Source organism: Salmo salar, chromosome ssa11 (genome assembly GCF_905237065.1).
Source record: "Salmo salar chromosome ssa11, Ssal_v3.1, whole genome shotgun sequence".
Classification (NCBI taxonomy): domain Eukaryota; kingdom Metazoa; phylum Chordata; class Actinopteri; order Salmoniformes; family Salmonidae; genus Salmo; species Salmo salar.
In genome coordinates, this window is record NC_059452.1 from 32,559,365 (window position 1) to 32,573,061 (window position 13,697).

General features: G+C 47.1%; 1 protein-coding gene across 3 annotated transcripts in view; it reads left to right on the forward strand.

Moving 5' to 3' along the window:
• LOC106595265 (fibrillin-1) overlaps positions 1 to 13,697 on the forward strand; it is a 159,455-nt gene that overhangs the window by 14,873 nt on the left and 130,885 nt on the right. For all 3 annotated transcript variants that reach the window (XM_045689380.1, XM_045689379.1, XM_045689381.1), the window contains exon 7: positions 6,108 to 6,305. In XM_045689380.1, the coding sequence (XP_045545336.1) occupies positions 6,108 to 6,305 (198 nt within the window). The remainder of the gene's footprint in view (positions 1 to 6,107; positions 6,306 to 13,697) is intronic.

Here is a 13,697-nt window from a genome sequence, read left to right on the forward strand (position 1 = left end):
GTCCTGTAGAGGGGCTGGGTGGGGGCTGAGTCTGTAGTCCTGTAGAGGGGCTGGGTGGGGCACCAAGTCTGTAGTCCTGTAGAGGGGCTGGGTGGGGCACCAAGTCTGTAGTCCTGTAGATGGGCTGGGTGGGGGCTGAGTCTGTAGTCCTGTAGAGGGGCTGGGTGGGGCACCAAGTCTGTAGTCCTGTAGAGGGGCTGGGTGGGGCACTAAGTCTGTAGTCCTGTAGAGGGGCTGGTGGGGCACCAAGTCTGTAGTCCTGTAGAGGGGATGGGTGGGGCACCAAGTCTGTAGTCCTGTAGAGGGGCTGGGTGGGGCACCAAGTCTGTAGTCCTGTAGAGGGGCTGGGTGGGGCACCAAGTCTGTAGTCCTGTAGAGGGGCTGGGTGGGGGCTGAGTCTGTAGTCCTGTAGAGGGGCTGACTGGAGCACCAGGTCTGTAGTCCTGTAGAGGGGCTGGGTGGGGCACCAAGTCTGTAGTCCTGTAGAGGGACTGGGTGGGGGCTGATACTGTAGTCCTGTAGAGGGGCTGGGTGGGGGCTGATACTGTAGTCATGTAGAGGTGCTGGGTGGGGCACCAAGTCTGTAGTCCTGTAGAGAGGCTGGGTGGGGGCTGAGTCTGTAGTCCTGTAGAGGGGCTGGGTGGGGCACCAAGTCTGTAGTCCTGTAGAGGGGCTGGGTGGGGCACCAAGTCTGTAGCCCTGTAGAGGGGCTGGGTGGGGGCTGAGTCTGTAGTCCTGTAGAGGGGCTGGGTGGGGCACCAAGTCTGTAGTCCTGTAGAGGGGCTGGGTGGGGGCTGAGTCTGTAGTCCTGTAGAGGGGCTGGGTGGGGGCTGATACTGTAGTCCTGTAGAGGGGCTGGGTGGGGCACCAAGTCTGTAGTCCTGTAGAGGGGCTGGGTGGGGTCTGAGTCTGTAGTCCTGTAGAGGGGCTGGGTGGGGGCTGATACTGTAGTCCTGTAGAGGGGCTGGGTGGGGCACCAAGTCTGTAGTCCTGTAGAGGGGCTGGGTGGGGTCTGAGTCTGTAGTCCTGTAGAGGGGCTGGGTGGGGGCTGATACTGTAGTCCTGTAGAGGGGCTGGGTGGGAGCTGATACTGTAGTCCTGTAGAGGGGCTGGGTGGGAGCTGATACTGTAGTCCTGTAGAGGGGCTGGGTGGGAGCTGATACTGTAGTCCTGTAGAGGGGCTGGGTTGGAGCTGATACTGTAGTCCTGTAGAGGGGCTGGGTGGGAGCTGATACTGTAGTCCTGTAGAGGGGCTGGGTTGGAGCTGATACTGTAGTCCTGTAGAAGGGCTGGGTGGGAGCTGATACTGTAGTCCTGTAGAGGGGCTGGGTGGGAGCTGATACTGTAGTCCTGTAGAGGGGCTGGGTGGGAGCTGATACTGTAGTCCTGTAGAGGGGCTGGGTGGGAGCTGATACTGTAGTCCTGTAGAGGGGCTGGGTGGGAGCTGATACTGTAGTCCTGTAGAGGGCCTGGGTGGGAGCTGATACTGTAGTCCTGTAGAGGGGCTGGGTGGGAGCTGATACTGTAGTCCTGTAGAGGGGCTGGGTGGGGGCTGATACTGTAGTCCTGTAGAGGGGCTGGGTGGGAGCTGATACTGTAGTCCTGTAGAGGGGCTGGGTGGGAGCTGATACTGTAGTCCTGTAGAGGGGCTGGGTGGGAGCTGATACTGTAGTCCTGTAGAGGGGCAGGGTGGGAGCTGAGACTGAGAGTGTGTGTTAACATGCCGGATTGTTCCCAGATGTTGTAAGAGGACATGGGTGGATCCCCCAGCTGTAAAGAGGGGGGGTAAAAAGAGAAGGAAGAAGAAAAGAGATGAATGCTAGAATGACACCACATTCACCCTACAGCTCTGTCCTGTTTACCTCAGAACACACACACACGCACGCACGCACGCACACACACACACACACACACACACACACACACACACACACACACACACACACACACACACACACACACACACACACACACACACACTTGCACATACACACACACACACACACACACACACACACACACACACACACACACACACACACACACACACACACACATACACATACACACACACACACACACTCGCACATACACACACACTCGCACACACACACTCGCACACACACACTCACTCACACACACACACTCGCACACACACACACACACACACACACACACAATGAATGCAGCGGTTTCTTTAGATGGCTTTGTGTTTGTCTTTCTAGTTTTCCTTGTCTCGCAATCTCCTGTCTGTAATGACCAGTGCATGTGTGTGAGTATGTGTGTGTGTGAGAGTGTGTGTGGTTGTAATGAGCAGGTATCATGTCAGATGGATTATGTGTCAAGCAGACAATAGCAGCAGCTCCAGTGTAATGTGATGAGAGAGAGACCTTGGCCAGTGTTTAGAAAGATCTCTGTGCTGATTTATAGAAGACGTCTAGTGAAATCTCTCCTCATTCTCTCTAATTCTGCTTCCCCTAAACCAGACAGAGCAGACAGTCTACTGTAGACCCCTGTGTTGCTGGTCAGTCTGCAGCTGGGTGTTGAAGGCCTTATCTGCATTGAGACAGTCTGGGTCGGCACTATCTGATCAAACTACAAAGGATGGAAATGCACTTTCTCTCCAACATGTGGACCCTAACGCTAACCTTGACCCTAACGTTAACCTTAGCCCTAACCTGAATTAAAACAAATAGTTACTTGCTTAGTCCATGCTCATCAATTTTGACTATAGCCAGTTGACCTAGCAGCACGGCCTGGCCGTCTGGTTCCTGCTCAGTCTGGTTCCTGCTCAGTCTGGTTCCTGCTCAGTCTGGTTCCTGTTCAGTCTGGTTCCTGTTCAGTCTGGTTCCTGCTCAGTCTGGTTCCTGTTCAGTCTGGTTCCTGTTCAGTCTGGTTCCTGCTCAGTCTGGTTCCTGTTCAGTCTGGTTCCTGCTCAGTCTGGTTCCTGCTCAGTCTGGTTCCTGCTCAGTCTGGTTCCTGTTCAGTCTGGTTCCTGTTCAGTCTGGTTCCTGCTCAGTCTGGTTCCTGTTCAGTCTGGTTCCTGCTCAGTCTGGTTCCTGCTCAGTCTGGTTCCTGCTCAGTCTGGTTCCTGCTCAGTCTGGTTCCTGTTCAGTCTGGTTCCTGCTCAGTCTGGTTCCTGCTCAGTCTGGTTCCTGTTCAGTCTGGTTCCTGCTCAGTCTGGTTCCTGCTCAGTCTGGTTCCTGCTCAGTCTGGTTCCTGTTCAGTCTGGTTCCTGCTCAGTCTGGTTCCTGTTCAGTCTGGTTCCTGCTCAGTCTGGTTCCTGTTCAGTCTGGTTCCTGCTCAGTCTGGTTCCTGCTCAGTCTGGTTCCTGCTCAGTCTGGTTCCTGTTCAGTCTGGTTCCTGCTCAGTCTGGTTCCTGCTCAGTCTGGTTCCTGTTCAGTCTGGTTCCTGTTCAGTCTGGTTCCTGCTCAGTCTGGTTCCTGCTCAGTCTGGTTCCTGTTCAGTCTGGTTCCTGCTCAGTCTGGTTCCTGCTCAGTCTGGTTCCTGCTCAGTCTGGTTCCTGTTCAGTCTGGTTCCTGCTCAGTCTGGTTCCTGCTCAGTCTGGTTCCTGTTCAGTCTGGTTCCTGCTCAGTCTGGTTCCTGTTCAGTCTGGTTCCTGCTCAGTCTGGTTCCTGCTCAGTCTGGTTCCTGCTCAGTCTGGTTCCTGCTCAGTCTGGTTCCTGTTCAGTCTGGTTCCTGCTCAGTCTGGTTCCTGCTCAGTCTGGTTCCTGCTCAGTCTGGTTCCTGTTCAGTCTGGTTCCTGCTCAGTCTGGTTCCTGCTCAGTCTGGTTCCTGTTCAGTCTGGTTCCTGCTCAGTCTGGTTCCTGTTCAGTCTGGTTCCTGTTCAGTCTGGTTCCTGCTCAGTCTGGTTCCTGCTCAGTCTGGTTCCTGTTCAGTCTGGTTCCTGCTCAGTCTGGTTCCTGTTCAGTCTGGTTCCTGTTCAGTCTGGTTCCTGTTCAGTCTGGTTCCTGTTCAGTCTGGTTCCTGCTCAGTCTGGTTCCTGCTCAGTCTGGTTCCTGCTCAGTCTGGTTCCTGCTCAGTCTGGTTCCTGCTCAGTCTGGTTCCTGTTCAGTCTGGTTCCTGCTCAGTCTGGACTGGAGATCACTACTGAGTGGAAGTGAGAGTGGGGTTCCTGCTCAGTCTGGTCTGGAGATCACTACTGAGTGGAAGTGAGAGTGGGGTTCCTGCTCAGTCTGGACTGGAGATCACAACTGAGTGGAAGTGAGAGTGGGGTTCCTGCTCAGTCTGGACTGGAGATCACTACTGAGTGGAAGTGAGAGTGGGGTTCCTGCTCAGTCTGGACTGGTAAAACACTTAGAACAGCACATATACCACACTGAGAGAGACAGAGAGAGAGAGTGACAGGGGAGAGTTGAGGGAAAGGAGAGTTGAGGGAAAGGAGAGAGAGAAAAGGGGGAGGGAGAGGGAGACAGAGAGAGAGAGAGAGAGAGAGAGAGATGACCCAGTTCTGTTTGGCACAGTGGTCGTGCCAAAGACAGACCATGGAGAGACTGAGCTGCACATGACAGCCAGGCCTGTGTGTGTGTGTGTGTGTGTGTGTGTGTGTGTGTGTGTGTGTGTGTGTGTGTGTGTGTGTGTGTGTGTGTGTGTGTGTGTGTGTGTGTGTGTGTGTGTGTGTGTGTGTGTGTGTGTGGGTTCTGGGGCTGGGCCCTACTCCACACAGGAAAAAGAAAGACACAATGTCTTGTTTGTTTTAAACGAGTGTAATGTTGGAGCAGGTCTCTCTTTTTCCTCTCTGTCTCTCTTGTCTGCTAGGAAATGTGGAAATGATTTTTGCCTTTGGAATGTTTCCAGAGTCGATTGGGAGCTCTCTCTCTTTCTCTTTCTCTCTCCCTCTCTCTCTCTCTCTCCCCCCTCTCTCTCTCTCTCTTTTTTTCACTCTCTCTTTCTCTTTCTCTTTCTCTTTCTCTTTCTCTCCCTCCCTCTCTCTCTCGCTTTCTCTCACTCTCTCCTCTCTCTCTTTCTCTCACCCTGTCCTCTTTCTCTCTGGATACTGCTCTGTGTTTATGTTTCATCGTAGGGAAGGGGATAGAGGGAGAAAGAGAACTAGAGAGCGGAATGTGAAAGGAGGGAGAGGGAGAGGAGTGGGGAAGAAGGAGAGATGGGTAAAGAAATGAGGCTAGAGGGATGAAGAGAGAAAGGACTTTGTGTCTCTTCAATATTGTAACCCTGTGTGTTCATCTCTACTTGTCTTGGACAGACCTGTGGAGCTCCTAACTCACTGTGAACTAACAGAAACCCTGCTTGACCCTCACAGGACACTGTATCAGTCATATAGTGCACAGCTTTTGACCCATAGGGCAGCCACATAAAGGGCTGTGGTGAAAAGTAGTGGCCTACCTAGGGACTAGGGTGTGATTTGGGACGGAGCTGGTCTGTGTGAGCCAGGCTGGCTGGGTGTGTCTGTGGTAAGTCTATCAGAATGGCTTATGGTCCATAAAACAAGCCTGTGTGCAGCCTCCATGGTTATGGATCATAAAACAGGCCTGTGTGCAACCTCCATGGTTATGGATCATAAAACAGGCCTGTGTGGAACCTCCATGGTTATGGATCATAAAACAGGCCTGTGTGCAACCTCCATGGTTATGGATCATAAAACAGGCCTGTGTGCAGCCTCCATGGGTATGGATCATAAAACAGGCCTGTGTGCAACCTCCATGGTTATGGATCATAAAACAGGCCTGCGTGGAACCTCCATGGTTATGGATAATAAAACAGGCCTGCGTGGAACCTCCATGGTTATGGATCATAAAACAGGCCTGCGTGCGATCTCTTATTTCACTCTCATCTGAACCTGAACACAACTGTACAAAAAGTGCACTCTGGAGTGAGTGTGTGTGTGCTCAAAGTAAACCATTGTTTGTCAAACCATTGTTAGTGTGTGTGTGTGTGTGTGTGTGTGTGTGTGTGTGTGTGTGTGTGTGTGTGTGTGTGTGTGTGTGTGTGTGTGTGTGTGTGTGTGTGTGTGTGTGTGTGTGTGTGTGTGTGTGTGTGTGTCTGTCGTGTTATCGGTTCATGAGTCTTGTTTTCCTTGTCTTGCAAGTATTAGTTCCCATGGTAACACTTGTGTGTCTTCTCTCCAGACTACCGTACAGGGCCGTGCTTTGCGTCTGTGAGTAACCAGATGTGCCAGGGCCAGCTGACGGGCATCGTGTGTACCAAGACGCTGTGCTGTGCCACCGTGGGGAGGGCATGGGGACACCCCTGTGAGATGTGCCCTGCCCAGCCTCACCCCTGCAGGAGAGGATTTATACCCAACCACCGTTCTGGAGCTTGTCAAGGTACGGTAACACACCTGCGCTCAGTGTAGGTGTGTGTCTGTGTGTCCGTCTCTCCCTCTTTCTCCAACTTAACCCAGAGTACCCACCCCCTACCCATCCATTGGGTTAAATGAGGGTTGGGTGTCAGGGTACCTCCTGGGTAAAGAATGCCGGCAGACACCCACCGCGGCGGGGCTGTCAGAGAGAGGAACACGGGTCACTGGCAGCACCACGTGGGTGAGCAGCTCATTTCTGGTAACACAGCAATGGTCCAGCCCTGACCCAGACCCAACATTATGCTCCAGCCCTGACCCAGAACAACATTATGGTCCAGCCCTGACCCAGAACAACATTATGCTCCAGCCCTGACCCAGAACAACATTATGGTCCAGCCCTGACCCAGACCCAACATTATGGTCCAGTCCTGACCCAGAACAACATTATGGTCCAGCCCTGACCCAGACCCAACATTATGGTCCAGTCCTGACCCAGAACAACATTATGGTCCAGCCCTGACCCAGACCCAACAACATTATGGTCCAGTCCTGACCCAGAACAACATTATGCTCCAGCCCTGATCCAGACCCAAGATTATGCTCCAGCCCTGACCCAGAGCAACATTATGGTCCAGCCCTGACCCAGACCCAACAACATTATGGTCCAGTCCTGACCCAGAACAACATTATGCTCCAGCCCTGACCCAGACCCAACATTATGCTCCAGCCCTGACCCAGAACAACATTATGGTCCAGCCCTGACCCAGACACAACAACATTATGGTCCAGCCCTGACCCAGACGCAACAACATTATGGTCCAGCCCTGACCCAGACCCAGAACAACATTATGGTCCAGCCCTGACCCAGACCCAGCAACATTATGGTCCAGCCCTGACCCAGACCCAACATTATGGTCCAGCCCTGATCCAGACCCAACATTATGGTTCAGCCCTGACCCAGACCCAACAACATTATGGTCCAGCCCTGACCCAGACCCAGCAACATTATGGTCCAGAAACACAACATACTGGAAAACGAACAGAAATAGATATCCTTCTCCCCCTCTATTAGAGACTCTCTGTCTGTCTGGCCTGTGTCCCTTTAAGAGCGGTCCGGAGGGCCGGAGGGCTGCGGTCCGGAGGGCTGCTCTTAAAATGTATTATATTTCTTTGCCGTCAAAATGTTGTACAATTTGTCCAATATCCATCGCTTTTGGAATTTTCGATGCTCGCTGACTGTCTAGCTTTCGTTTCGATGACTGTTATCAAGCTGGACAAACTGGAGATACTATATATGACTGTTATCAAGCTGGACAAACTGGAGATACTATAGATGACTGTTATCAAGCTGGACAGAGTGAAGAGACAATAGATGACTGTTATCAAGCTGGACAGAGTAAAGAGACTAAAGATGACTGTTATCAAGCTGGACGGAGTGAATAGACTAAAGATGACTGTTATCAAGCTGGACAGAGTGAATAGACTAAAGATGACTGTTATCAAGCTGGACAGAGTGAAGAGACTAAAGATGACTGTTATCAAGCTGGACAGAGTGAAGTGACTATAGATGACTGTTATCAAGCTGGACAGAGTGAAGAGACTATAGATGACTGTTATCAAGCTGGACAGAGTGGAGAGACTATAGATGACGGTTATCAAGCTGGACAGAGTGAAAAGACTATAGATGACTGTTATCAAGCTGGACAGAGTGAAGAGACTATAAATGACTATCAAGCTGGACAGAGTGAAAGGACTATAGATGACTGTTATCAAGCTGGACAGAGTGAAGATACTATAGATGACTGTTATCAAGCTGGACAGAGTGAAGAAACTATAGATGACTGTTATCAAGCTGGACAGAGTGGTGAGACTATAGATGACTGATTTCAAGCTGGACAGAGTGAAGAGACTATATATAACTGTTATCAAGCTGGACAGAGTGAGGAGACTATAAATGACTGTTATCAAGCTGGACAGAGTGACGAGACTATAGATAACTGTTATATAGCTGGACAGAGTGAAGAGACTATAGATGACTGTTATCAAGCTGGACAGAGTGAAGAGACTATAGATGACTGTTGTCAAGCTGGACAGAGTGAAGAGACTATAGATGACTGTTATCAAGCTGGACAGAGTGAAGAGACTATAAATGACGGTTATCAAGCTGGACAGAGTGAAAAGACTATAGATGACTGTTATCAAGCTGGACAGAGTGAAGAGACTATAAATGACTATCAAGCTGGACAGAGTGAAAGGACTATAGATTACTGTTATCAAGCTGGACAGAGTGAAGATACTATAGATGACTGTTATCAAGCTGGACAGAGTGAAGAAACTATAGATGACTGTTATCAAGCTGGACAGAGTGGTGAGACTATAGATGACTGATTTCAAGCTGGACAGAGTGAAGAGACTATATATAACTGTTATCAAGCTGGACAGAGTGAGGAGACTATAAATGACTGTTATCAAGCTGGACAGAGTGAAGAGACTATAAATCACTGTTATCAAGCTGGACACAGTGGAGAGACTATAGATGACTATTATCAAGCTGGACAGAGTGAAGAGACTCTCGATGACTGTTATCAAGCTGGACAGAGTAAAGAGACTAAAGATGACTGTTATCAAGCTGGACAGAGTGAATAGACTAAAGATGACTGTTATCAAGCTGGACAGAGTGAATAGACTAAAGATGACTGTTATCAAGCTGGACAGAGTGAAGAGACTAAAGATGACTGTTATCAAGCTGGACAGAGTGAAGTGACTATAGATGACTGTTATCAAGCTGGACAGAGTGAAGAAACTATAGATGACTGTTATCAAGCTGGACAGAGTGATGAGACTATAGATGACTGTTGTCAAGCTGGACAGAATGAGGAGACTATATATGACTGTTATCAAGCTGGACAAAGTGAAGAGACTATAGATGACTGTTATCAAGCTGGACAGAATGAGGAGACTATAGATGACTGTTATCAAGCTGGACAGAGTGAAGAAACTATAGATGACTGTTATCAAGCTGGACAGATTGGTGAGACTATAGATGACTGATTTCAAGCTGGACAGAGTGAAGAGACTATATATAACTGTTATCAAGCTGGACAGAGTGAAGAGACTATATATGACTGTTATCAAGCTGGACAGAGTGAAGAGACTATAGATGACTGTTATCAAGCTGGACAGAGTGAAGAGACTATAAATGACTATCAAGCTGGACAGAGTGAAGAGACTATAAATGACTGTTATCAAGCTGGACAGAGTGACGAGACTATAGATAACTGTTATCAAGCTGGACAGCGTGAAGAGACTATAGATGACTGTTATCAAGCTGGACAGAGTGAAGAGACTATAGATGACTGTTATCAAGCTGGACAGAGTGAAGAGACTATAGATGACTGTTATCAAGCTGGACAGAGTGAAGAGACTATAAATGACGGTTATCAAGCTGGACAGAGTGAAAAGACTATAGATGACTGTTATCAAGCTGGACAGAGTGAAGAGACTATAAATGACTATCCAGCTGGACAGAGTGAAAGGACTATAGATGACTGTTATCAAGCTGGACAGAGTGAAGATACTATAGATGACTGTTATCAAGCTGGACAGAGTGAAGAAACTATAGATGACTGTTATCAAGCTGGACAGAGTGGTGAGACTATAGATGACTGATTTCAAGCTGGACAGAGTGAAGAGACTATATATAACTGTTATCAAGCTGGACAGAGTGAGGAGACTATAAATGACTGTTATCAAGCTGGACAGAGTGACGAGACTATAGATAACTGTTATCAAGCTGGACAGAGTGAAGAGACTATAGATGACTGTTATCAAGCTGGACAGAGTGAAGAGACTATAGATGACTGTTATCAAGCTGGACAGAGTGAAGAGACTATAGATGACTGTTATCAAGCTGGACAGAGTGAAGAGACTATAGATGACGGTTATCAAGCTGGACAGAGTGAAAAGACTATAGATGACTGTTATCAAGCTGGACAGAGTGAAGAGACTATAAATGACTATCAAGCTGGACAGAGTGAAAGGACTATAGATGACTGTTATCAAGCTGGACAGAGTGAAGATACTATAGATGACTGTTATCAAGCTGGACAGAGTGAAGAAACTATAGATGACTGTTATCAAGCTGGACAGAGTGGTGAGACTATAGATGACTGATTTCAAGCTGGACAGAGTGAAGAGACTATATATAACTGTTATCAAGCTGGACAGAGTGAGGAGACTATAAATGACTGTTATCAAGCTGGACAGAGTGACGAGACTATAGATAACTGTTATCAAGCTGGACAGAGTGAAGAGACTATAGATGACTGTTATCAAGCTGGACAGAGTGAAGAGACTATAGATGACTGTTATCAAGCTGGGCAGAGTGAAGAGACTATAGATGACTGTTATCAAGCTGGACAGAGTGAAGAGACTATAAATGACGGTTATCAAGCTGGACAGAGTGAAAAGACTATAGATGACTGTTATCAAGCTGGACAGAGTGAAGAGACTATAAATGACTATCAAGCTGGACAGAGTGAAAGGACTATAGATGACTGTTATCAAGCTGGACAGAGTGAGGAGACTATAGATGACTGTTATCAAGCTGGACAGAGTGAAGAAACTATAGATGACTGTTATCAAGCTGGACAGAGTGGTGAGACTATAGATGACTGATTTCAAGCTGGACAGAGTGAAGAGACTATATATAACTGTTATCAAGCTGGACAGAGTGAGGAGACTATAAATGACTGTTATCAAGCTGGACAGAGTAAAGAGACTATAAATGACTGTTATCAAGCTGGACAGAATGGAGAGACTATAGATGAATATTATCAAGCTGGACAGAGTGAAGAGACTCTCAATGACTGTTATCAAGCTGGACAGAGTAACGAGACTAAAGATGACTGTTATCAAGCTGGACAGAGTGAATAGACTAAAGATGACTGTTATCAAGCTGGACAGAGTGAATAGACTAAAGATGACTGTTATCAAGCTGGACAGAGTGAAGAGACTAAAGATGACTGTTATCAAGCTGGACAGAGTGAAGAGACTATATATAACTGTTATCAAGCTGGACAGAGTGAAGAGACTATTGATGACTGTTATCAAGCTGGACAGAGTGAAGAAACTATACATGACTGATTTCAAGCTGGACAGAGTGAAGAGACTATATATAACTGTTATCAAGCTGGACAGAGTGAAAGAGACTATAAATGACTGTTATCAAACTGGACAGAGTGAAGAGACTATAGATGACTGTTATCAAACTGGACAGAGTGAAGAGACTATAGATGACTGTTATCAAGCTGGACAGATTGGTGAGACTATAGATGACTGTTATCAAGCTGGACAGAGTGAGGAGACTATAAATGACTGTTATCAAGCTGGACAGAGTGAACAGACTATAGATGACTGTTATCAAGCTGGACAGAGTGAGGAGACTATAGATGACTGATTTCAAGCTGGACAGAGATAAGAGACTATATATAACTGTTATCAAGCTGGACAGAGTGAGGAGACTATAAATGACTGTTATCAAGCTGGACAGAGTGACGAGACTATAGATAACTGTTATCAAGCTGGACAGAGTTAATGAGACTATAGATGACTGTTATCAAGCTGGACAGAGTGAAGAGACTATAGATGACTGTTATCAAGCTGGACAGAGTGAAGAGACTATAGATGACTGTTATCAAGCTGGACAGAGTGAAGAGACTATAAATGACGGTTATCAAGCTGGACAGAGTGAAGTGACTATAGATGACTATCAAGCTGGACAGAGTGAAAGGACTATAGATGACTGTTATTAAGCTGGACAGAGTGAAGATACTATAGATGACTGTTATCAAGCTGGACAGAGTGAACAGACTATAGATGACTGTTATCAAGCTGGACAGAGTGAGGAGACTATAGATGACTGATTTCAAGCTGGACATAGTGAAGAGACTATATATAACTGTTATCAAGCTGGACAGAGTGAGGAGACTATAAATGACTGTTATTAAGCTGGACAGAGTGACGAGACTATAGATAACTGTTATCAAGCTGGACAGAGTGAAGAGACTATAGATGACTGTTATCAAGCTGGACAGAGTGGAGAGACTATAGATGACTATTATCAAGCTGGACAGAGTGAAGAGACTCTCAATGACTGTTATCAAGCTGGACAGAGTAAAGAGACTAAAGATGACTGTTATCAAGCTGGACAGAGTGAATAGACTAAAGATGACTGTTATCAAGCTGGACAGAGTGAATAGACTAAAGATGACTGTTATCAAGCTGGACAGAGTGAAGAGACTAAACATGACTGTTATCAAGCTGGACAGACTGAAGAGACTATATATAACTGTTATTAAGCTGGACAGAGTGAAGAGACTATATATGACTGTTATCAAGCTGGACAGATTGAAGAGACTATAGATGACTGTTATCAAGCTGGACAGAGTGAAGAAACTATAGATGACTGATTTCAAGCTGGACAGAGTGAAGAGACTATATATAACTGTTATCAAGCAGGACAGAGTGAGGAGACTATAAATGACTGTTATCAAGCTGGACAGAGTGAAGAGACTATAGATGACTGTTATCAAGCTGGACAGAGTGAAGAGACTATAAATGACGGTTATCAAGCTGGACAGAGTGAAAAGACTATAGATGACTGTTATCAAGCTGGACAGAGTGAAGAGACTATAAATGACTATCAAGCTGGACAGAGTGAAAGGACTATAGATGACTGTTATCAAGCTGGACAGAGTGAAGATACTATAGATGACTGTTATCAAGCTGGACAGAGTGAAGAAACTATAGATGACTGTTATCAACCTGGACAGAGTGGTGAGACTATAGATGACTGATTTCAAGCTGGACAGAGTGAAGAGACTATATATAACTGTTATCAAGCTGGACAGAGTGAGGAGACTATAAATGACTGTTATCAAGCTGGACAGAGTGACGAGACTATAGATAACTGTTATCAAGCTGGACAGAGTGAAGAGACTATAGATGACTGTTATCAAGCTGGACAGAGTGAAGAGACTATAGATGACTGTTATCAAGCTGGACAGAGTGAAGAGACTATAGATGACTGTTATCAAGCTGGACAGAGTGAAGAGACTATAAATGACGGTTATCAAGCTGGACAGAGTGAAAAGACTATAGATGACTGTTATCAAGCTGGACAGAGTGAAGAGACTATAAATGACTATCAAGCTGGACAGAGTGAAAGGACTATAGATGACTGTTATCAAGCTGGACAGAGTGAAGATACTATAGATGACTGTTATCAAGCTGGACAGAGTGAAGAAACTATAGATGACTGTTATCAAGCTGGACAGAGTGGTGAGACTATAGATAACTGTTATCAAGCTGGACAGAGTGAAGAGACTATAGATGACTGTTATCAAGCTGGACAGAG